Source organism: Oncorhynchus keta, unplaced genomic scaffold (assembly GCF_023373465.1).
Source record: "Oncorhynchus keta strain PuntledgeMale-10-30-2019 unplaced genomic scaffold, Oket_V2 Un_contig_4578_pilon_pilon, whole genome shotgun sequence".
NCBI classification, from domain to species: domain Eukaryota; kingdom Metazoa; phylum Chordata; class Actinopteri; order Salmoniformes; family Salmonidae; genus Oncorhynchus; species Oncorhynchus keta.
The window spans coordinates 61,444-86,500 of NW_026287856.1; the positions used below are offsets into that span (position 1 = coordinate 61,444).

At 46.1% G+C, this 25,057-nt stretch overlaps 1 protein-coding gene across 2 annotated transcripts in view; it reads right to left on the bottom strand.

Moving 5' to 3' along the window:
• LOC127924821 (uncharacterized) overlaps nucleotides 1–22,695 on the bottom strand; it is a 35,006-nt gene extending 12,311 nt beyond the window's left edge. The window contains exons 1-4 of one of the 2 annotated variants that reach the window (XM_052509441.1): nucleotides 22,557–22,695; nucleotides 15,862–17,243; nucleotides 10,541–10,616; nucleotides 4,693–4,771 (exon numbers count right to left, since the gene is read on the bottom strand). In XM_052509441.1, the coding sequence (XP_052365401.1) occupies nucleotides 4,693–4,771; nucleotides 10,541–10,616; nucleotides 15,862–16,536 (830 nt within the window). In that variant the 5' untranslated portion in view covers nucleotides 16,537–17,243; nucleotides 22,557–22,695. The other variant, XM_052509442.1, reaches the window with a different exon arrangement.
• Between the last annotated feature and the right edge of the window lie 2,362 nt (nucleotides 22,696–25,057).

Below are 25,057 nucleotides of genomic sequence, written 5' to 3' on the forward strand. Positions count from 1 at the left end.
AACACAGAACAGATAACAGAACAGGGTTTAGAACACAGAACAGATAACAAAACAGGGTTTAGAATACAGAACACATAATATAACAAAGTTTAGAACACAGAACAGAACAGGGTTTAGAACACAGAACACATAACAGAACAGAGTTTAGAACACAGAACAGATAACAGAACAGGGTTTAGAACACAGAACACATAACAGAACAGAGTTTAGAACACAGAACAGATAACAGAACAGGGTTTAGAACACAGAACAGATAACAGAACAGGGTTTAGAACACAGAACAGATAACAGAACAGGGTTTAGAACACAGAACACATAACAGAACAGAGTTTAGAACACAGAACAGATAACAGAACAGGGTTTAGAACACAGAACACATAACAGAACAGAGTTTAGAACACAGAACAGATAACAGAACAGGGTTTAGAACACAGAACAGATAACAGAACAGGGTTTAGAACACAGAACACATAACAGAACAGAGTTTAGAACACAGAACAGATAACAGAACAGGGTTTAGAACACAGAACACATAACAGAACAGAGTTTAGAACACAGAACAGATAACAGAACAGGGTTTAGAACACAGAACAGATAACAAAACAGGGTTTAGAACACAGAACAGATAACAGAACAGGGTTTAGAACACAGAACAGATAACAAAACAGGGTTTAGAACACAGAACAGATAACAAAACAGGGTTTAGAACACAGAACACATAATAGAACAGAGTTTAGAACACAGAACAGATAACAGAACAGGGTTTAGAACACAGAACAGATAACAAAACAGGGTTTAGAACACAGAACAGATAACAGAACAGGGTTTAGAACACAGAACAGATAACAAAACAGGGTTTAGAACACAGAACACATAATAGAACAGGGTTCTAGTACACTACTATAGACCAGAGGCCTATTCCCTATATTGGGCACTACTTTTGTCCAGGGTGCCATTTGGGAGGCAAACGGAGCGAGAGTTGGTGATGACATATATGTCAGTGAATAAACCGGTTCAGCATGTTGTCATGTCTGTGTCCGTTCCAAACCTCCACTGATCTCATCTGAACATTCTGCCTCTGACCTGGGCATGTTTACCTCTACAGGAGAAATGTGACGTGATGCTGTGTGCTGCCTGCTTGCTGCCTGCTTACTGCCTGCTTGTTGCCTGCTTGCTACCTGCTTACTGCCTGCTTGTTGCCTGCTTGCTACCTGCTTGCTGCCTGCTTGTTGCCTGCTTGCTACCTGCTTGCTGCCTGCTTGTTGCCTGCTTGCTACCTGCTTGCTGCCTGCTTGTTGCCTGCTTGCTACCTGCTTGCTGCCTGCTTGTTGCCTGCTTGCTACCTGCTTGCTGCCTGCTGCTTGCTGCCTGCTTGTTGCCTACTTGCTGCCTGCTTGTTGCCTGCTTGCTGCCTACTTGCTGCCTACTTGTTGCCTACTTGCTGCCTGCTTGTTGCCTACTTGCTGCCTGCTTGCCTACTTGCTGCCTGCTTGTTGCCTACTTGCTGCCTGCTTGTTGCCTGCTTACTGCCTGCTTGTTGCCTACTTCTTGCCTACTTGTTGCCTACTTGCTGCCTGCTTGTTGCCTACTTGCTGCCTGCTTGTTGCCTACTTGTTGCCTACTTGTTGCCTACTTGCTGCCTGCTTGTTGCCTACTTGCTGCCTGCTTGTTGCCTACTTGCTGCCTGCTTGTTGCCTACTTGCTGCCTGCTTGTTGCCTGCTTGCTGCCTGCTTGCTGCCTGCTTGTTGCCTACTTGCTGCCTGCTTGTTGCCTACTTGCTGCCTGCTTGTTGCCTGCTTGCTACCTGCTTGCTGCCTGCTTGTTGCCTGCTTGCTACCTGCTTGCTGCCTGCTTGTTGCCTGCTTGCTGCCTGCTTGTTGCCTGCTTGCTACCTGCTTGCTGCCTGCTTGTTGCCTGCTTGCTACCTGCTTGCTGCCTGCTTGTTGCCTGCTTGCTGCCTGCTTGCTGCCTGCTTGCTGCCTGCTTGTTGCCTGCTTGCTGCCTGCTTGTTGCCTGCTTGTTGCCTGCTTGTTGCCTGCTTGTTGCCTGCTTGCTGCCTGCTTGTTGCCTGCTTGCTGCCTGCTTGTTGCCTGCTTGTTGCCTGCTTGTTGCCTGCTTGCTGCCTGCTTGTTGCCTGCTTGCTGCCTGCTTGTTGCCTGCTTGTTGCCTGCTTGTTGCCTGCTTGTTGCCTGCTTGCTGCCTGCTTGCTGCCTGCTTGTTGCCTGCTTGTTGCCTGCTTGTTGCCTGCTTACTGCCTGCTTGCTGCCTGCTTGAGTGTCTGAGCAGCTATGCTGCTGTACAGTCAGTCACACACACTGCATGATCCTGTCCACACGTGGCAGCGTGCAGGGAGGGAGGGAAGGAGCGAGGGAGGAGAGAGAGAGAGAGGGAGGGAAGGAGGGAGCGAAGGTGGGGGAGGGAGGGAGGGTGGGAGAGAGGGAGGGAGGGAGGGAGCGTAGGAGGGAGGGGAGGGAGGGAGGGAGGGAGGGAGGGTGGGAGAGAGGGAGGGAGGGAGGGTGGGAGCGAAGGAGGGAGAGAGGGAGGGAGGGAGGGTGGGCCTGAAGGAGGGAGGGAGGGAGCTAGGGGAGGGAAGGAGGGAGGGAGGGAGCGAAGGAGGGAAGGAGGGAGAGAGGGAGCAAAGGAGGGAAGGAGGGAGGGAGGGAGGGGGAGGGGGAGGGAGGGAGCGAAGGAGGGAGCAAGGGAGGGAGCGAAGGAGGGAGGGGGGGAGGGAGGGAGGGGGGGGAGGGAGGGAGGGAGGGAGGGGGAGGGAGGGAGCGAGCGAGGGAGGGAGGGGGAGGGAGGGAGGAGGGAGGGGGAGAAGGAGGGAGTGAGGGAGGGAGGGAGGAGGGGGAGGGAGGGGAGGGGGAGGGGAGGGGGAGGGAAGGAGGGAGGGAGGGAGGGGTGAGGGGGAGGGAGGAAGGAGGGAAGGAGGGAGGGAGGGAGTGAGGGGAGGGAGCGAAGGAGGGAAGGAGGGAGGGAGGGGAGGGAGGGAGGGAGGGAGCGAGGAGGAGGAGGGAGGGGAGGGAGGGAAGGGAGGGGGAGGGAGGGAGGGAGGGAAGGAGGGAGAGGGGGAGGGAGGGAGCGAGGAGGGAAGGGAGGGAGGGAGGGGGGAGGGAGGAGGGAGGGAGGGGCGAAGGAGGGAGGGAGGGGGAGGGAGGGAGGGAGGGGGAGGGAGGGAGGGAGGGGGGAGGGAGGGGGGGGGAGGGAGGAAGGAGGGGGAGGAGGGAGGGGAGGGAGGGAAGGAGGGGAGGGAGGGAGGGCCCCTGTTCCTTCCATTCACCTCTATAAATAGTCAGTAAGCCCCGAGGCCGTTCGACTGCCTATCTATCGCCCCGTAGTGGCCTCGCTCAGTGTGTGTGTGTGTGTGTGTGTGTGTGTGTGTGTGTGTGTGTGTGTGTGTGTGTGTGTGTGTGTGTGTGTGTGTGTGTGTGTGTGTGTGTGTGTGTGCTCTGCTGCTTTAAGCAGCCAGTGGGATTTAACACTGTTTCACCAACACCTCCTCCCCCCTCTCTATCTCTTTCGTCTTGCCTATTCATCCTTCTCCTCTCCTCCTCCTCTCTCTGCCTTTCCTCCTCCTCCTCCTCCTCCCATTTCCCTCTGCCTCCCCTCCTTCCTCTGCCTCCCCTTTCCTCCCATTTCCTCCTCCTCTCCTCTCCCTCATCCTCCTCTCCTCTTCCTCCTCATCCTCCTCTCCTCTGCCTCCCTCCTTCCCTCCTCTTCCTCCTCCCTCCTCCCATTTCCTCCCTCCTCTGCCTCCCATTTCCCTCCTCCTCTCCCATTTCCTCCTCCTCTCCTCTCTCCCTCCTCTCCTCTGCCTCCCATTTCCTCCTCCTCATCCTCCTCTCCTCTGCCTCCCATTTCCTCCTCCTCTCTGTAGTGGGTTCAGATTATTCTGGGTTCCATAATGAGAAGTCACCTGCTGTGAGCTGCTCTACATGTGGTCTGATTCCTCCTCACACACATACAGATCACACCCCTACCCACATAACAGTGGGTTAAGGTCCCGTTAGCCTACAGATTACACCCCTACCCACATAACAGTGGGTTAAAGTCCCGTTATCATACAGATTACACCCCTACCCACATAACAGTGGGTTAAAGTCCCGTTATCATACAGATTACACCCCTACCCACATAACAGTGGGTTAAAGTCCTGTTAGCATACAGATTACACCCCTACCCACATAACAGTGGGTTAAAGTCCTGTTAGCATACAGATTACACCCCTACCCACATAACAGTGGGTTAAAGTCCCGTTAGCATCACATTCAGATTACACCCCTACCCACATAACAGTGGGTTAAAGTCCTGTTAGCATCACATACAGATTACACCCCTACCCAGTGGGTTAAAGTCCTGTTAGCATCACATACAGATTACTACCCACATAACAGTGGGTTAAAGTCCTGTTAGCATCACATACAGAGTGGGTTTAGCATCACATACAGATTACACCCCTACCCACATAACAGTGGGTTAAAGTCCTGTTAGCATCACATACAGATTACACCCCTACCCACATAACAGTGGGTTAAAGTCCCGTTAGCCTCATGTGTGTTTATAGTGACTCCACCACAGGTACCAGCCAGCTGACTAAAACCGAGACATGTCTGTGGCTGGTCCCTCTGGGTATCTAGATCACCCTGACCACTGTTCTTCTGCCTCGCTCTCTCTTTGGAGGGGATATTTACCTCATGTTTGGGTTCTGGAGGACTCCCATTATTCTCTGGATCCGGTCCATAGCAACGCTCTCCTGGAAACGGCTAAGACCTGGAAGACAGACGGACAGACGGACAGACAGGGAAAAGTTATCATGAGCAAGGCCACAAGAGAGAGAATATGAGTTTGAAAGAACTGCTGGTTTTGTCAGTTACCTATTTAGAAGTAAAGCTGTAAGGAAATGAGACAGAGAGTGAGTCTGTTCCAACTCCGTTCTTATGGAACTGCTGGTTTGCTAAGCGACCTATTTAAAATGTCAGTCCTTGGTTCAAAAAAGAGGTTGAGAAACCCTGGTGTCACTCTGACTCCGCCTCCTCGTCTGATCCACTAAACCCCTGGCACTCTGACTCCGCCTCCTCATCTGATCCACTAAACCCCTGGCACTCTGACTCCGCCTCCTCGTCTGATCCACTAAACCCCTGGCACTCTGACTCCGCCTCCTCATCTGATCCACTAAACCCCTGGCACTCTGACTCCGCCTCCTCATCTGATCCACTAAACCCCTGGCACTCTGACTCCGCCTCCTCATCTGATCCACTAAACCCCTGGCACTCTGACTCCGCCTCCTCATCTGATCCACTAAACCCCTGGCACTCTGACTCCGCCTCCTCATCTGATCCACTAAACCCCTGGCACTCTGACTCCGCCTCCTCGTCTGATCCACTAAACCCCTGGCACTCTGACTCCGCCTCCTCATCTGATCCACTAAACCCCTGGCACTCTGACTCCGCCTCCTCGTCTGATCCACTAAACCCCTGGCACTCTGACTCCGCCTCCTCATCTGATCCACTAAACCCCTGGCACTCTGACTCCGCCTCCTCGTCTGATCCACTAAACCCCTGGCACTCTGACTCCGCCTCCTCATCTGATCCACTAAACCCCTGGCACTCTGACTCCGCCTCCTCTGATCCACTCTGATCCACTAAACCCCTGGCACTCTGACTCCGCCTCCTCATCTGATCCACTAAACCCCTGGCACTCTGACTCCGCCTCCTCATCTGATCCACTAAACCCCTGGCACTCTGACTCCGCCTCCTCATCTGATCCACTAAACCCCTGGCACTCTGACTCCGCCTCCTCATCTGATCCACTAAACCCCTGGCACTCTGACTCCGCCTCCTCATCTGATCCACTAAATCCCTGGCACTCTGACTCCGGATCCACTCTGACTCCGCCTCCTCATCTGATCCACTAAACCCTGGCACTCTGACTCCGCCTCCTCATCTGATCCACTAAACCCCTGGCACTCTGACTCCGCCTCCTCGTCTGATCCACTAATGCCCTGGCACTCTGACTCCGCCTCCTCATCTGATCCACTAAACCCCTGGCACTCTGACTCCGCCTCCTCATCTGATCCACTAAACCCCTGGCACTCTGACTCCGCCTCCTCATCTGATCCACTAAAGCTCTGGCACTCTGACTCCGCCTCCTCATCTGATCCACTAAACCCCTGGCACTCTGACTCCGCCTCCTCATCTGATCCACTAAACCCCTGGCACTCTGACTCCGCCTCCTCATCTGATCCACTAAACCCCTGGCACTCTGACTCCGCCTCCTCATCTGATCCACTAAACCCCTGGCACTCTGACTCCGCCTCCTCATCTGATCCACTAAACCCCTGGCACTCTGACTCCGCCTCCTCATCTGATCCACTAAATCCCTGGCACTCTGTAGCTCTACATTATCTACCTAACCTGGCCCACACAGCACTACAACAGGCTCTACAATATCTACCTAACCTGGCCCACACAGCACTACAACAGGCTCTACAATATCTACCTAACCTGGCCCACACAGCACTACAACAGGCTCTACAATATCTACCTAACCTGGCCCACACAGCACTACAACAGGCTCTACAATATCTACCTAACCTGGCCCACACAGCACTACAACAGGCTCTACAATATCTACCTAACCTGGCCCACACAGCACTACAACAGGCTCTACAATATCTACCTAACCTGGCCCACACAGCACTACAACAGGCTCTACAATATCTACCTAACCTGGCCCACACAGCACTACAACAGGCTCTACAATATCTACCTAACCTGGTCCACACAGCACTACAACAGGTACTCTGTAGCTACCTAACCTGGTCCACACAGCACTACAACAGGCACTCTGTAGCTACCTAACCTGGCCCACACAGCACTACAACAGGTACTCTGTAGCTACCTAACCTGGTCCACACAGCACTACAACAGGTACTCTGTAGCTACCTAACCTGGTCCACACAGCACTACAACAGGCACTCTGTAGCTACCTAACCTGATCCACACAGCACTACAACAGACACTCTGAAGCGACTGGGTACAGCATATCTGGGTAATAGTGGGTGGTAACAGTCTTCCTGTGTTTGACCAAGCCTTTTATCTCTCTGAACCCCTCTCTCTCTCTCTCTCTCTCTCTCTCTCTCTCTCTCTCTCTCTCTCTCTCTCTCTCTCTCTCCATCGCTCTCTCTCTACCTCTCTCTCTCTCTCTCTCTCTCTCTCTCTTTTACCTCTCTCTCTTTACTCTCTCTCTCTCTCTCCATCGCTCCCTCTCTACCTCTGTCTCTGTCTCGCTCTCTCTTTACCTCTCTCTCTCTCTCTTCATTGCTCTCTCTCTACCTCTCTCTCTGTCTCTCTCTCTCTCTCTCTCTTCCTCTCTCTGTCTCTCCCTCTACCTCTCTCTGCTCTCTCTACCTCTCTCTCTACCTCTCTCTACCTCTCTCTACCTCTCTCTACCTCTCTCTCTACCTCTCTCTACCTCTCTCTACCTCTCTCTCTACCTCTCTCTCTACCTCTCTCTCTCTCTCTCTACCTCTCTCTACCTCTCTCTCTACCTCTCTCTCTCCATCGCTCTCTCTCTACCTCTGTCTCTGTCTCTGTCTCTCTCTCTCTCTCTCTCTCTCTCTCTCTCTCTCTCTCTCTCTCTCTCTCTCTTCTCTCTCTCTCTCTCTCTCTGTCTGCTCTCTCTCTCTCTCTGCTCTCTCTGTCTCTCTCTCTCTGCTCTCTCTGTCTCTCTCTCTCTCTACCTCTGTTCTCTCTTCTCTCTCTCTCTCTCTCTCTCTCTCTCTCTCTGTCTCTCTACCTCTCTCTCTCTACCTCTCTCTCTCTCTCTACCTCTGTCTCTGTCTCGCTCTCTCTCTCTACCTCTCTCTACCTCTGTCTCTGTCTCGCTCTCTCTCTCTCTCTACCTCTCTCTCCCTCGACATCTCTCTCTGTCTCTCCCTCTACCCCTCTCTCTCTACCTCTCTCTCTACCTCTCTCTACCTCTCTCTACCTCTCTCTCTACCTCTCTCTACCTCTCTCTACTTCTGTCTCTGTCTGCTCTCTCTCTACCTCTCTCTCCCTCGACATCTCTCTCTGTCTCTCCCTCTACCCCTCTCTCTCTACCTCTCTTTCTACCTCTCTCTCTACCTCTCTCTACCTCTCTCTACCTCTCTCTCTACCTCTCTCTCTACCTCTCTCTACTTCTCTCTACCTCTCGTCTCTGTCTGCTCTCTTTCTCCTCAATTCAATTCAAGGGGCTTTATTGGCATAAAAATTAACAGTAAACATTATACATACAAGAGTTTCAAAAGAATAAAGACATTACAAATGTCATATTATGTATATATACAGTGTTTTAACAATGTACAAATAGTTAATGTACAAAAGGGAAAATAAGTAAACATAAATATAGGTTGTATTTACAATGGTGTTTGTTCTTCACTGGTTACCCTTTTCTCGTGGCAACAGGTCACAAATCTTGCTGCTGTGATGGCACACTGTGGAATTTCACCCAGTAGATATGGTAGTTTATCAAAATTGGGTTTGTTTTCAAATTCTTTGTGGATCTGTGTAATCTGAGGGAAATTTGTCTCTCTAATATGGTCATACATTGGGCAGGAGGTTAGGAAGTGCAGCTCAGTTTCCATCTCATTTTGTGGGCAGTGAGCACATAGCCTGTCTTCTCTTGAGAGCCATGTCTGCCTACGGCGGCCTTTCTCAATAGCAAGGCTATGCTCACTGAGTCTGTAGTAGTCAAAGCTTTCCTTAATTTTGGGTCAGTCACAGTGGTCAGGTATTCTGCCGCTGTGTACTCTCTGTTTAGGGCCAAATAGCATTCTAGTTTGCTCTTTTTTTTTGTTAATTCTTTCCAATGTGTCAAGTAATTATCTTTTTGTTTTCTCATGATTTGGTTGGGTCTAATTGTGCTGTTGTCCTGGGGCTCTGTAGGGTGTGTTTGTGTTTGTGAACAGAGCCCCAGGACCAGCTTGCTTAGAGGACTCTTCTCCAGGTTCATCTCTCTGTAGGTGATGGCTTTGTTATGGAAGGTTTGTGAATCACTTCCTTTTAGGTGGTTGTAGAATTTAACGGCTCTTTTCTGGATTTTGATAATTAGCGAGTATCGGCCTAATTCTGCTCTGCATGCATTATTTGGTGTTCTACGTTGTACACGGAGGATATTTTTGCAGAATTCTGCGTGCAGAGTCTCAATTTGGTGTTTGTCCCATTTTGTGAAGTCTTGGATGGTGAGCGGACCCCAGACCATCTACCATCTCTCTCTCTCTCTCTCTCTCTCTCTCTCTCTCTCTCTCTCTCTCTCTCTCTCTCTCTCTCTCTCTCTCTCTCTCTGTCTCTACCTCACTCTGTCGCTGTCTCTCTCTCTCTCTCTACCTGTCTCTCTGTCGCTATCTCTCTCTCTATGTCTCAACCTCTCTCTGTCGCTATCTCTCTCTCTATGTCTCTACCTCTGTCGCTATCTCTCTCTCTCTCTCTACCTCTCTGTCTGTCTCTCTCTCTCTCTACCTCTCTCTGTCTCTCTCGCTCTACCTCTCTCTGTCGCTATCTCTCTCTCTATGTCTCTACCTCTGTCGCTATCTCTCTCTCTCTCTGTCTGTCTCTGTCTCTCTCTCTCTCTACCTCTCTCTGTCGCTATCTCTCTCTCTTTCTATGTCTCAACCTCTCTCTGTCGCTATCTCTCTCTCTATGTCTCTACCTCTGTCGCTATCTCTCTCTCTCTCTCTACCTCTCTGTCTGTCTCTCTCTCTCTACCTCTCTCTGTCTCTCTCTATGTCTCTACTCTCTGTCGCTATCTCTCTCTCTCTCTCTGTCTCTACCTCTCTCGCTCTACCTCTCTCTCTCTCTCTGTCTCTCTCTGTCTCTCTCGCTCTACCTCTCTCTGTCGCTATCTCTCTCTCTCTATGTCTCTACCTCTGTCGCTATCTCTCTCTCTCTCTACCTCTCTCTGTCTCTGTCTCTCTCTCCCTCTACCTCTCTCTGTCTCTCTCGCTCTACCTCTCTCTCTCTCTCTCTCTCTCTCTCTCTCTCTCTCTCTCTCAAATGAGGTAGATAATATGCAAAAGTGAAAGTCTCTCTCAGGTTAAAAGGAGATCTCTGTTCTGTGCTTTGATCCTTCCATCCTTATGATTTTAATGTGTTTATGTCACGTTACCAAGTATGTAAAGTGGCTCTTAGCCTATAGTGAAAGAAACAATGTATGAATAACACACGAGGGAATGACAACAAGATGTTTTCCGTTCAGTCGATCTGCGTTAGCAGCCTAGTCAGCATGACTGATGAGCCTCCGCCTGATCTGTAGTGACACACCACACACACACACACACACACACACACACACACACACACACACACACACACACACACACACACACACACACACACACACACACACACACACACACACACTCGCGCACGCACGTACGTACGCACACGCACGCACAAGCACACACACACACCATTCAGAAAAGCTCTCTGTGTGGGTATAGGGTATAGTACGGGGAGGATTGCGGGGTTAAATGAGGGAGAGATTAGACAACTCACTCACGTTCTGAGTACCTCCCACAGCGCAGGCCTCTCAGGATGGAAGACAGGGGATGGAGGTAACACTGGAGCTCCATACACTGAGGACAACACAGGGATCTTTTGGTTATCACTACGGCAACAGCTTCCAGGAACAACACAATATTTACACATGACAGTTATTCAGAAAATAAGGTCATGGAATTAAACAACAACATACACAGTGATGGGTTAGCATTAGCAACTAGTATTATCTAGCTATATAACATGAATACTGGGGGTTAGCATTAGCAACTAGTATTCTCTTGCTATATAACATGAATACTGGGGGTTAGCATTAGCAACTAGTATTCTCTAGCTATATAACATGAATACTGGGGGGTTAGCATTAGCAACTAGTATTATCTTGCTATATAACATGAATACTGGGGGGTTAGCATTAGCAACTAGTATTCTCTAGCTATATAACATGAATACTGGGGGTTAGCATTAGCAACTAGTATTCTCTAGCTATATAACATGAATACTGGGGGTTAGCATTAGCAACTAGTATTCTCTAGCTATATAACATGAATACTGGGGGTTAGCATTAGCAACTAGTATTCTCTAGCTATATAACATGAATACTGGGGGGTTAGCATTAGCAACTAGTATTCTCTTGCTATATAACATGAATACTGGGGGGTTAGCATTAGCAACTAGTATTCTCTAGCTATATAACATGAATACTGGGGGTTAGCATTAGCAACTAGTATTCTCTAGCTATATAACATGAATACTGGGGGGTTAGCATTAGCAACTAGTATTCTCTAGCTATATAACATGAATACTGGGGGTTAGCATTAGCAACTAGTATTCTCTAGCTATATAACATGAATACTGGGGGGTTAGCATTAGCAACTAGTATTCTCTAGCTATATAACATGAATACTGGGGGGTTAGCATTAGCAACTAGTATTCTCTAGCTATATAACATGTATACTGGGGGGTTAGCATTAGCAACTAGTATTCTCTAGCTATATAACATGAATACTGGGGGGTTAGCATTAGCAACTAGTATTCTCTAGCTATATAACATGAATACTGGGGGATTAGCATTAGCAACTAGTATTCTCTTGCTATATAACATGAATACTGGGGGTTAGCATTAGCAACTAGTATTCTCTAGCTATATAACATGAATATTGGGGGTTAGCATTAGCAACTAGTATTCTCTTGCTATATAACATGAATACTGGGGGTTAGCATTAGCAACTAGTATTCTCTAGCTATATAACATGAATACTGGGGGTTAGCATTAGCAACTAGTATTCTCTAGCTATATAACATGAATACTGGGGGTTAGCATTAGCAACTAGTATTCTCTAGCTATATAACATGAATACTGGGGGGGGTTAGCATTAGCAACTAGTATTCTCTTGCTATATAACATGAATACTGGGGGGTTAGCATTAGCAACTAGTATTCTCTAGCTATATAACATGAATACTGGGGGGTTAGCATTAGCAACTAGTATTCTCTTGCTATATAACATGAATACTGGGGGTTAGCATTAGCAACTAGTATTCTCTAGCTATATAACATGAATACTGGGGGTTAGCATTAGCAACTAGTATTCTCTAGCTATATAACATGAATACTGGGGGGTTAGCATTAGCAACTAGTATTCTCTTGCTATATAACATGAATACTGGGGGGTTAGCATTAGCAACTAGTATTCTCTAGCTATATAACATGAATACTGGGGGTTAGCATTAGCAACTAGTATTCTCTAGCTATATAACATGAATACTGGGGGTTAGCATTAGCAACTAGTATTCTCTAGCTTTATAACATGGATACTGGGGGTTAGCATTAGCAACTACTGGGGGTTAGCATTAGCAACTAGTATTCTCTTGCTATATAACATGAATACTGGGGGTTAGCATTAGCAACTAGTATTCTCTAGCTATATAACATGAATACTGGGGGTTAGCATTAGCAACTAGTATTCTCTTGCTATATAACATGAATACTGGGGGTTAGCATTAGCAACTAGTATTCTCTAGCTATATAACATGAATACTGGGGGTTAGCATTAGCAACTAGTATTCTCTTGCTATATAACATGAATACTGGGGGTTAGCATTAGCAACTAGTATTCTCTAGCTATATAACATGAATACTGGGGGTTAGCATTAGCAACTAGTATTCTCTTGCTATATAACATGAATACTGGGGGTTAGCATTAGCAACTAGTATTCTCTAGCTATATAACATGAATACTGGGGGTTAGCATTAGCAACTAGTATTCTCTAGCTATATAACATGAATACTGGGGGTTAGCATTAGCAACTAGTATTCTCTAGCTATATAACATGAATACTGGGGGTTAGCATTAGCAACTAGTATTCTCTAGCTATATAACATGAATACTGGGGGTTAGCATTAGCAACTAGTATTCTCTAGCTATATAACATGAATACTGGGGGTTAGCATTAGCAACTAGTATTCTCTAGCTATATAACATGAATACTGGGGGTTAGCATTAGCAACTAGTATTCTCTTGCTATATAACATGAATACTGGGGGTTAGCATTAGCAATATAACATGAATACTGGGGGTTAGCATTAGCAACTAGTATTCTCTTGCTATATAACATGAATACTGGGGGTTAGCATTAGCAACTAGTATTCTCTAGCTATATAACATGAATACTGGGGGTTAGCATTAGCAACTAGTATTCTCTAGCTATATAACATGAATACTGGGGGTTAGCATTAGCAACTAGTATTCTCTAGCTATATAACATGAATACTGGGGGTTAGCATTAGCAACTAGTATTCTCTTGCTATATAACATGAATACTGGGGGTTAGCATTAGCAACTAGTATTCTCTAGCTATATAACATGGATACTGGGGGGTTAGCATTAGCAACTAGTATTCTCTTGCTATATAACATGAATACTGGGGGGTTAGCATTAGCAACTAGTATTCTCTAGCTATATAACATGAATACTGGGGGGTTAGCATTAGCAACTAGTATTCTCTAGCTATATAACATGAATACTGGGGGGTTAGCATTAGCAACTAGTATTCTCTAGCTATATAACATGAATACTGGGGGTTAGCATTAGCAACTAGTATTCTCTTGCTATATAACATGAATACTGGGGGGTTAGCATTAGCAACTAGTATTCTCTAGCTATATAACATGAATACTGGGGGTTAGCATTAGCAACTAGTATTCTCTTGCTATATAACATGAATACTGGGGGTTAGCATTAGCAACTAGTATTCTCTAGCTATATAACATGAATACTGGGGATTAGCATCAGCAACTAGTATTCTCTAGCTATATAACATGAATACTGGGGGTTAGCATTAGCAACTAGTATTCTCTAGCTATATAACATGAATACTGGGGGGTTAGCATTAGCAACTAGTATTCTCTAGCTATATAACATGAATACTGGGGGGTTAGCATTAGCAACTAATATTCTCTAGCTATGTAACATGAATACTGGGGGGTTAGCATTAGCAACTAGTATTCTCTAGCTATGTAACATGAATACTGGGGGGTTAGCAATAGCAACTAGTATTCTCTAGCTATATAACATGAATACTGGGGATTAGCATCAGCAACTAGTATTCTCTAGCTATATAACATGAATACTGGGGGGTTAGCATTAGCAACTAGTATTCTCTAGCTATATAACATGAATACTGGGGGGTTAGCATTAGCAACTAGTATTCTCTAGCTATATAACATGAATACTGGGGGGTTAGCATTAGCAACTAGTATTCTCTAGCTATATAACATGAATACTGGGGGGTTAGCATTAGCAACTAGTATTCTCTTGCTATATAACATGAATACTGGGGGGTTAGCATTAGCAACTAGTATTCTCTAGCTATATAACATGAATACTGGGGGGTTAGCATTAGCAACTAGTATTCTCTTGCTATATAACATGAATACTGGGGGGTTAGCATTAGCAACTAGTATTCTCTAGCTATATAACATGAATACTGGGGGGTTAGCATTAGCAACTAGTATTCTCTAGCTATATAACATGAATACTGGGGGGTTAGCATTAGCAACTAATATTCTCTAGCTATGTAACATGAATACTGGGGGGTTAGCAATAGCAACTAGTATTCTCTAGCTATATAACATGAATACTGGGGATTAGCATCAGCAACTAGTATTCTCTAGCTATATAACATGAATACTGGGGGGTTAGCATTAGCAACTAGTATTCTCTAGCTATATAACATGAATACTGGGGGGTTAGCATTAGCAACTAATATTCTCTAGCTATGTAACATTAATACTGGGGGGTTAGCAATAGCAACTAGTATTCTCTAGCTATATAACATGAATACTGGGGATTAGCATCAGCAACTAGTATTCTCTAGCTATATAACATGAATACTGGGGGGTTAGCATTAGCAACTAGTATTCTCTAGCTATATAACATGAATACTGGGGGATTAGCATTAGCAACAAGTATTCTCTAGCTACAACTAGCATTATAGCTATATCTTCTGATTAAAACAACTAGCATTATAGCCATATCTTCTGATTAAAACAACTAGCATTATAGCCATATATTCTGATTAAAACAACTAGCATTATAGCCATATCTTCTGATTAAAACAACTAGCATTATAGCCATATCTTCTGATTAAAACAACTAGCATTATAGCCATATCTTGTGTTTAAAACAACTAGTATTATTTAGCCATATCTTCTGATTAAAACAACTAGCATTATAGCCATATCTTCTGATTAAAACAACTAGCATTATAGCCATATCTTCTGATTAAAACAACTAGCATTATAGCCATATCTTCTGATTAAAACAACTAGCATTATAGCCATATCTTCTGATTAAAACAACTAGCATTATAGCCATATCTTCTGATTAAAACAACTAGCATTATAGCCATATCTTGTGTTTAAAACAACTAGTATTATTTAGCCATATCTTCTGATTAAAACAACTAGCATTATAGCCATATCTTCTGATTAAAACAACTAGTGTTATTCAGCTATTCCTTCTTCTATAAATGACTCATTTTATTTCCATATATTCTACTTAAAGCTACACATTATCACCCTATTCCATTCATAGTGCTCTTTGTTTTGTTTTGAGCGCATAGTAGTGTACTAGTGCACTACACCCTTACTAGTGCACTACTTTTGACCAGGACCGATAGGGTGGTAGTGCACTGTCCAGGGAATCGGGTGGCATTTGCGCTGTGTGACCCATGTCTTATAACGGGTGTTATAAGCCGAGCGACCCTCTAGAATGACATATAGAATTTATAGGATCTACTGTATGTGGTGACCCTTTACCTTCTGGGCAAACAGCTGATCCTTCTCAGGCTCCCCAGGTTCCGTTGTGTCTCTGTTCCTACAGCCTTGGTCTCCAGGATGCCGTCCATGGCTGTGTGCCCTCTTCCTGCCCTGCCCAGGCTTCCCAGTGCCACTCTGTCTACTGTTTCTATCCCAGGCTTGAGAGGAGGACGTCGGGCTCCATGACAGTCTCTGCTGCTGCTGCCTGTACACAGTAGGACTACATCCCTGGGTCTCACTGGGGCAGCGGCCCCCCCCGAAGGTGGCTGGAGGAGGGGTGCCACCACAACTACAATCTCTGTCCCTGCTCAGTCGAGGGTCAGCATCGTTAGAATTATCACTGTCCCCGTCCCTACTGAGGCCAGAGTCGCCGAAATCTCCTGTGTCACTGCTCAGCCTATGGGGGTCCTCGTGGTTGGAATTCCTGTTTAGCCTCGAGATCCCGTCCTTAGAAGATCCGCAGTCAGTGTTACTGGGAGAGTCCCTTAATGATGATGATGATGAGGGTGGAGGTAAGGAGGATGAAGGTGTCGTCCTGACTGTGTGTCCGTCGGGGCTCAGTCCCACGCCGCTGTCGTTGTCATTATCCTCACTGTCACTGGCCAGGTAGTCTATTGAGTAATCAGAGTCCGACGCAGACATCCTGCAACAGATAGCAGGGCGACAGGCTCTCATCCACTAGAGAGCAGGGCTACGGGCTCTCATCCACTAGAGAGCATTACACACCTCCAACGGGGTTACGGGCTCTCATCCACTAGAGAGCAGGGCGATGGGCTCTCATCCACTAGAGAGCAGGGCGAGGGGCTCTCATCCACTAGAGAGCAGGGCTACGGGCTCTCATCCACTAGAGAGCATTACACACCTCCAACGGGGTTACGGGCTCTCATCCACTAGAGAGCAGGGCGACGGGCTCTCATCCACTAGAGAGCAGGGCGACGGGCTCTCATCCACTAGAGAGCAGGGCGACGGGCTCTCATCCACTAGAGAGCAGGGCTACGGGCTCTCATCCACTAGAGAGCAGGGCGACGGGCTCTCATCCACTAGAGAGCAGGGCGACGGGCTCTCATCCACTCGAGAGCATCACACATCCTCCAACGGATAGCAGGGCTACGGGATCTCATCCACTAGAGAGCAGGGCTACGGGCTCTCATCCACTAGAGAGCAGGGCTACGGGCTCTCATCCACTAGAGAGCAGGGCTACGGGCTCTCATCCACTAGAGAGCAGGGCTACGGGCTCTCATCCACTAGAGAGCAGGGCGATGGGCTCTCATCCACTAGAGAGCAGGGCGATGGGCTCTCATCCACTAGAGAGCAGGGCGACGGGCTCTCATCCACTAGAGAGCAGGGCGACGGGCTCTCATCCACTACAGAGCATCACACACCTGCAACACAATATACAGTACATTATCACACACCTGCAACACAATGTACAGTACATTATCATGCACCTGCAACACAATGTACAGTACATTATCACACACCTGTAACACAATATACAGTACATTATCACACACCTGCAACACAATATACAGTACATTATCACACACCTGCAACACAATATACAGTACATTATCACATACCTGCAACACAATATACAGTACATTATCACATACCTGCAACACAATATACAGTACATTATCACATACCTGCAACACAATATACAGTACATTATCATGCACCTGCAACACAATGTACAGTACATTATCACATACCTGCAACACAATATACAGTACATTATCACATACCTGCAACACAATATACAGTACATTATCACATACCTGCAACACAATGTACAGTACATTATCATGCACCTGCAACACAATGTACAGTACATTATCTCATGCACCTGCAACACAATGTACAGTACATTATCACATACCTGCAACACAATATACAGTACATTATCACATACCTGCAACACAATGTACAGTACATTATCATGCACCTGCAACACAATGTACAGTACATTATCACGCACCTGCAACACAATGTACAGTACATTATCACACACCTGCAACACAATGTACAGTACATTATCATGCACCTGCAACACAATGTACAGTACATTATCATGCACCTGCAACACAATATACAGTACATTATCATGCACCTGCAACACAATATACAGTACATTATCATGCACCTGCAACACAATATACAGTACATTATCATGCACCTGCAACACAATATACAGTACATTATCATTCACCTGCAACACAATGTACAGTACATTATCATGCACCTGCAACACAATATACAGTACATTATCATTCACCTGCAACACAATGTACAGTACATTATCATGCACCTGCAACACAATGTACAGTACATTATCATGCACCTGCAACACAATATACAGTACATTATCATGCACCTGCAACACAATGTACAGTACATTATCATTCACCTGCAACACAATATACAGTACATTATCATTCACCTGCAACACAATATACAGTACATTATCATGCACCTGCAACACAATATACAGTACATTATCATGCACCTGCAACACAATGTACAGTACATTATCATTCACCTGCAACACAATGTACAGTACATTATCATGCACCTGCAACACAATATACAGTACATTATCATTCACCTGCAACACAATATACAGTACATTATCATGCACCTGCAACACAATATACAGTACATTATCATGCACCTGCAACACAATATACAGTACATTATCATTCACCTGTAACACAATATACAGTACATTATCACACACCTGTAACACAATATACAGTACATTATCATGCACCTGCAACACAATATACAGTACATTATCATTCACCTGCAACACAATATACAGTACATTATCACACACCTGTAACACAATATACAGTACATTATCACACACCTGTAACACAATATACAGTACATTATCATGCACCTGCAACACAATATACAGTACATTATCATTCACCTGCAACACAATGTACAGTACATTATCATTCACCTGCAACACAATATACAGTACATTATCATTCACCTGCAACACAATATACAGTACATTATCATTCACCTGCAACACAATATACAGTACATTATCATTCACCTGCAACACAATATACAGTACATTATCATTCACCTGCAACACAATATACAGTACATTATCATTCACCTGCAACACAATATACAGTACATTATCATTCACCTGCAACACAATGTACAGTACATTATCATTCACCTGCAACACAATATACAGTACATTATCATTCACCTGCAACACAATGTACAGTACATTATCATTCACCTGCAACACAATGTACAGTACATTATCATTCACCTGCAACACAATGTACAGTACATTATCATGCACCTGCAACACAATATACAGTACATTATCATGCACCTGCAACACAATATACAGTACATTATCATGCACCTGCAACACAATATACAGTACATTATCACACACCTGCAACACAATATACAGTACATTATCACACACCTGCAACACAATGTATAATGTAGAAAACCTGTTCATGGGCATGAGAGAAACACTTTGTAATTCGTTTAATCTAAAAGATATATATATAGTTTTAAAGGAACTCAGTCCAGCTTTAAACTTACTCCTCCTGAAAGAAGGTGACATTTCTAAATGGGGTATGACATCATCAGCTCCTCTTGTCACCTTAGTCATTGTTCACATTAGAGAGATGTTTATAACTAGTCAGGAATGTCCAGATCAATCAGCCCACGGCCGTCTTTTTACTTACTTTATTTTGCTCATAAATATTGTTGTAGTTTTTGAGTCACTCAAATATCACATGAATAAAAATTACATTTGACGAAATGTTTAGAATTGTAAGAAAATGTGCTTTAAAAACGGCAACCGTTTCTTTGCATCCCGTGACAAAATGTGTAGAATTGCAAGAAACAAGATTGAATCCTGCTAAAGTGTCTCCGCCAGCAAGAGCGGTGTGAACCATTTGTGTCATGAACAGTGCTTTGAGACAAGTGTGTGTGTGTGTGTGTGTGTGTGTGTGTGTGTGTGTGTGTGTGTGTGTGTGTGTGTGTGTGTGTGTGTGTGTGTGTGTGTGTGTGTGTGTGTGTGTGTGTGTGTGTGTGTGTGTGGGGGGGGTTGGTTAATAGATCTCTGACAGGACAAGTGGAAGTGGTAGCTCATGTATTCGTTTGCTCATCGATCACTGATCAGAAACATTCAGCATGCAATAATGTAGCCTAAATCAAGTGTATTATTGATCTATTGACTCGTAGTAGCCGTATATAGAGCCGAGGCTATTTTCCTATCTTCCCAACCCACTGAAACCCAAAATCCCGACTCCTGTCTCGCATGTTAATTCCTAACTTTATTCTGTTATCTACAGGTTGCATTATCAAAGCACGTCTCGCTTAAGCAGGTCAAAATAGCCCTATAACATTTAACGCTATCTCTGCGCTGTACGCATTTGCTTGGTGCCCATATGACAGCTTCGGGTATAGAATATGTAATCAACAAACAGCATGAGAGTAGCTGTCTGGTAGATGTATGAATTGTTTGTTACATAGTTGGTCCCTGTTACTAAGATACGTTGATATTTAAAAAAAAAAAAACGTCCTCTCTTCACCTCCTCCTGTAGGCCTCTGTTTAATCATCAACTCGGTTTCGCCAAATAGGAGATATTCTGTAACTCCTTCGAGGTTATCTAGCAAGTTTAGCAACTTTGGTCATTTGACTTGTGTTTGATTGCCATTACAAGGTTTGTATGGTTCGATAACGGTATAGCAAACCCGGGGTGCGCTCTGCGACAGGCGTGAGGCCTACTGCTGAAATGCCTGGAATGTATTAAGGAACGTGTTAACGTTCGGGGAATTTATGAACGGCCTGTTTCGCAAGTTACAACGATATCATTTGGCAATCAAAGTTATTCAAACACTAAATATCAGTTTCACTTGCTGTGAAATCTTTACATAGGGGCGCAGTCAAACTGGCAATGTGGCGCAGCAACAATCTCATTTTGGGAGAAACACCTGGCATAGCGACCACATCTTAGTTTTAAGCACTTACGATTTTTTTTTTGCGGTATTTCCCGGGTCTCTCGGGATAAATATAAATGATTCCCAGTATAGAAACTTGGTAAGATTTTCGGAAAAATCTTAATCCCTAATTGTCAATGATGAATCTCAATTGAAAGTGCATTTTAGTCCAAGACTTAGGTTTCCTCTGGCTCTCGGGAAACCGGTCCTGTGAATCATATAGGAAACCACCAGCTTCCACGTCTTTAACACGCGTTATGCCATTCAATTAAAGCAAAGGTTAGGTACCCAGTACACAAACTAGGCTAGTTATATGACTTTATGGGACACAAGCTTTCCAAATCATTACACAGGGCACTTTATTATATAATTAGAGCAGGTTATTAGGTAAGATGTTTGCTGTTCTCTCTCTCTCTCTCTCTCTCTCTCTCTCTCTGCGATAACAAAAACACACGCATGTCCTTCTAGAATTTGTTCCTACATTTCTCCTAAAACCTCCATTTCAGAGGCAGATACATTCAGGATCCATGTCCTTGGAGGAACCAACTCTAACAGACTGATACATATATTACACCACTGTGGTTAGAATGGTTTTCAGGCAAAGCCAATGGGAATTATACTGGTGCCTGATAACAGTATACTAGCCGGAGCGTGTTGAACAAATTCCTCTCTATAAAAAAGCACGTGTTATAAAATTGTTATGGAGGCGTAATTATTGTTGTAAATGCTTGTGTATAATGTGTTGAGGCCTCAACGGAAGTTGAGTCCTTTTCATTTAAAATGATTATACACATGGCTAAGGTGAAATGCCTTCACTGTGTAACACAGATACGTGTCGACTTGTCCCATACGCTGCAGTGTTACAATTGAATAAACAATGGGAGTTACGCTTGAATATCAAGATCAAACCATGCCTGGGCCACTGCTAGTACTGATCCATCGATCTCAACTCAATACATTGAAACAATGGGATATAGTCTTTACATACAGCGTGGCCTGTCTGTACAAAGTGTATCTACGAAGTCTATCCGAACAGGATCACTGTCTGACATTACGTAATAAAGAGAAGCCGAACACGGCCGACAACACAGGAGCTTGTTTTGTTTTTTAACTTCCCAATTCACATGTACGTTAAGCACCGGACACGGACAAGACACACTCAACTTAAACCTCTTAATTATATTCCAATTCTATTTGTATTTTGTATTTAGAGCAGTTTAAATGATTTAGACTTAATAAACGGTAATAGTCTATTACACATTAATAGACAAAGACAACCCGGTTTGATCTAATTTGCCAAGATAAAATAGCCTAGAAACATTGCTACAAAAAGCTCATTGCTACAATGTAACCAGCATGAATGAAACAATTGTAGCCACCCAACCCGATACTATGTATCAATTCCTCTGACCACAACCCTGAACCTCGTCATCATTTACCGAAATAACATTCTTACCTCGTACATTTGTTCCAGAATCTCTCCAATACGATGTGTGAGAAACTATTGTACAATGAAAGTTTGTTATGGTCCAAAGCAAATGGATCAAACATAACACTACTACGTTATCATACAAACTGTTGTACTGGGCTGTATAACACGTGCGCTTTCTGACAGATCAGTCCCAGCCTCGACGCTTATGTCAGCGCCAGTGCGCTCATACATCTGCCACGACAGAAACGGTCTCATAGCGTACTTTACTTACCAGAAGAAGAAGTGACTATAGTGGCTCTTCCCCTTCGTCTCCTATGAGCGGTGACTTCAGGACACTCCGCTCATGGCTGGGCTCCCCCCCCCCCAGGTCGTTGTAGGGATGCGGTGAATGTCGTGATGTAGTAGCGTACACCCCGTGCAGCCTCTCCTACGGCAACGTGTCTGAGAGGGCGGGTATAAACAAACTGGGCTCTCCGATTTGTGCTTCTCGGTACAATATCTGACAAATAGACATTGCGATAGAGGCCCGACGTCAGGCGATAGGCGAGAACAGCTTACATATTTACATCAAATGGAAATCATCAAAGCACGTGGTCACGCGGAACAGTTTCGTGGTAGTAAGAAAATAGCAGAATTAACTTAGAGTTGACTCCAGAACGGTCCACAGACGGGGGGTTCACTTAGAGCTGACTCCAGAACAGTCCACAGATGGGGGGGGTTTCACTTAGAGCTGACTCCAGAACGGTCCACAGATGGGGGGGTTCACTTAGAGATGACTCCAGAACGGTCCACAGATGGGGGGGTCACTTAGAGATGACTCCAGAACGGTCCACAGATGGGGGGTCACTTAGAGATGACTACAGAACTGTCCACAGACGGGGGGAGGGGGGTTCACTTAGAGCTGACTCCAGGACGGTCCACAGATGGGGGCGGGGGGGTTCACTTAGAGCTGACTCCAGAACGGTCCACAGACGGGGGGGTTCACTTAGAGCTGACTCCAGAACGGTCCACAGATGGGGGGCGGGTCACTTAGAGCTACGATCCACAGTGGGGGGGATTTCACTTAGAGCTGACCCCAGAACGGTCCACAGACGAAGGGGGGTTCACTTAGAGCTACGATCCACAGTGGGGGGATTTAATTTAGAGCTGACTCCAGAACGGTCCACAGATGGGGGGGTTCACTTAGAGCTACGATCCACAGTGGGGGGATTTAATTTAGAGCTGACTCCAGAACGGTCCACAGGGGGGGGGTTCACTTGGAGCTGACTCCAGAACAGTCCACAGATGGGGGGTTCACTTAGAGCTGACTCCAGAACGGTCCACAGACGGGGGGGGTTCACTTAGAGTTGACTCCAGAACGGTCCACAGATGGGGGTTTCACTTAGAGCTGACTCCAGAACGGTCCACAGATGGGGGGTTCACTTAGAGCTGACTCCAGAACGGTCCACAGATTGGGGGGGTCACTTAGAGCTGACTCCAGAACAGTCCACAGATGGGGGGTTCACTTAGAGCTGACTCCAGAACAGTCCACAGATGGGGGGTTCGCTTAGAGCTGACTCCAGAACGGTCCACAGATGGGGGGTCACTTAGAGTTGACTCCAGAACGGTCCACAGACGAAGGGGGGTTCACTTAGAGCTACGATCCACAGTGGGGGGATTTCATTTAGAGCTGACTCCAGAACGGTCCACAGATGGGGGCGGGGGTTCACTTAGAGCTGACTCCAGAACAGTCCACAGATGGGGGTTCACTTAGAGCTGACTCCAGAACGGTCCACAGACGAGGGGTGGTTCACTTAGAGCTGACTCCAGAACGGTCCACAGATGGGGGGTTCACTTAGAGATGACTCCAGAACGGTCCACAGATGGGGGGTTCACTTAGAGATGACTCCAGAACGGTCCACAGATGGGGGGTTCACTTAGAGATGACTCCAGAACGGTCCACAGATGGGGGGTTCACTTAGAGATGACTCCAGAATGGTCCACAGATGGGGGGTTCACTTAGAGATGACTCCAGAACGGTCCACAGATGGGGGTTCACTTAGAGATGACTACAGAATGGTCCACAGATGGGGGGTTCACTTAGAGATGACTACAGAACGGTCCACAGACGGGGGGTTCACTTAGAGCTGACTCCAGAACGGTCCACAGATGGGGGGGGGGTTCACTTAGAGCTGACTCCAGAACGGTCCACAGATGGGGGGATTTCATTTAGAGCTGACTCCAGAACGGTCCACAGATGGGGGGTTCACTTAGAGCTGACTCCAGGACGGTCCACAGATGGGTGCGGGGGTTCACTTAGCGCTGACTCCAGAACGGTCCACAGACGGGGGGTTCACTTAGAGCTGACTCCAGAACAGTCCACAGATGGGGGCGGGTCACTTAGAGCTACGATCCACAGTGGGGGGATTTCACCTAGAGCTGACTCCAGAACGGTCCACAGATGGGGGGTTCACTTAGAGCTGACTCCAGAACGGTCCACAGACGAAGGGGGGATCACTTAGAGCTGACTCCAGAACGGTCCACAGATGGGGGGATCACTTAGAGCTGACTCCAGAACGGTCCACAGATGGGGGGGGTTCACTTAGAGCTACGATCCACAGTGGGGGGGATTTCATTTAGAGCTGACTCCAGAACGGTCCACAGATGGGGGGTTCACTTAGAGCTGACTCCAGAACGGTCCACAGATGGGGGGTTCACTTAGAGCTGACTCCAGAACGGTCCACAGATGGGGGGTTCACTTAGAGCTGACTCCAGAACGGTCCACAGACGAAG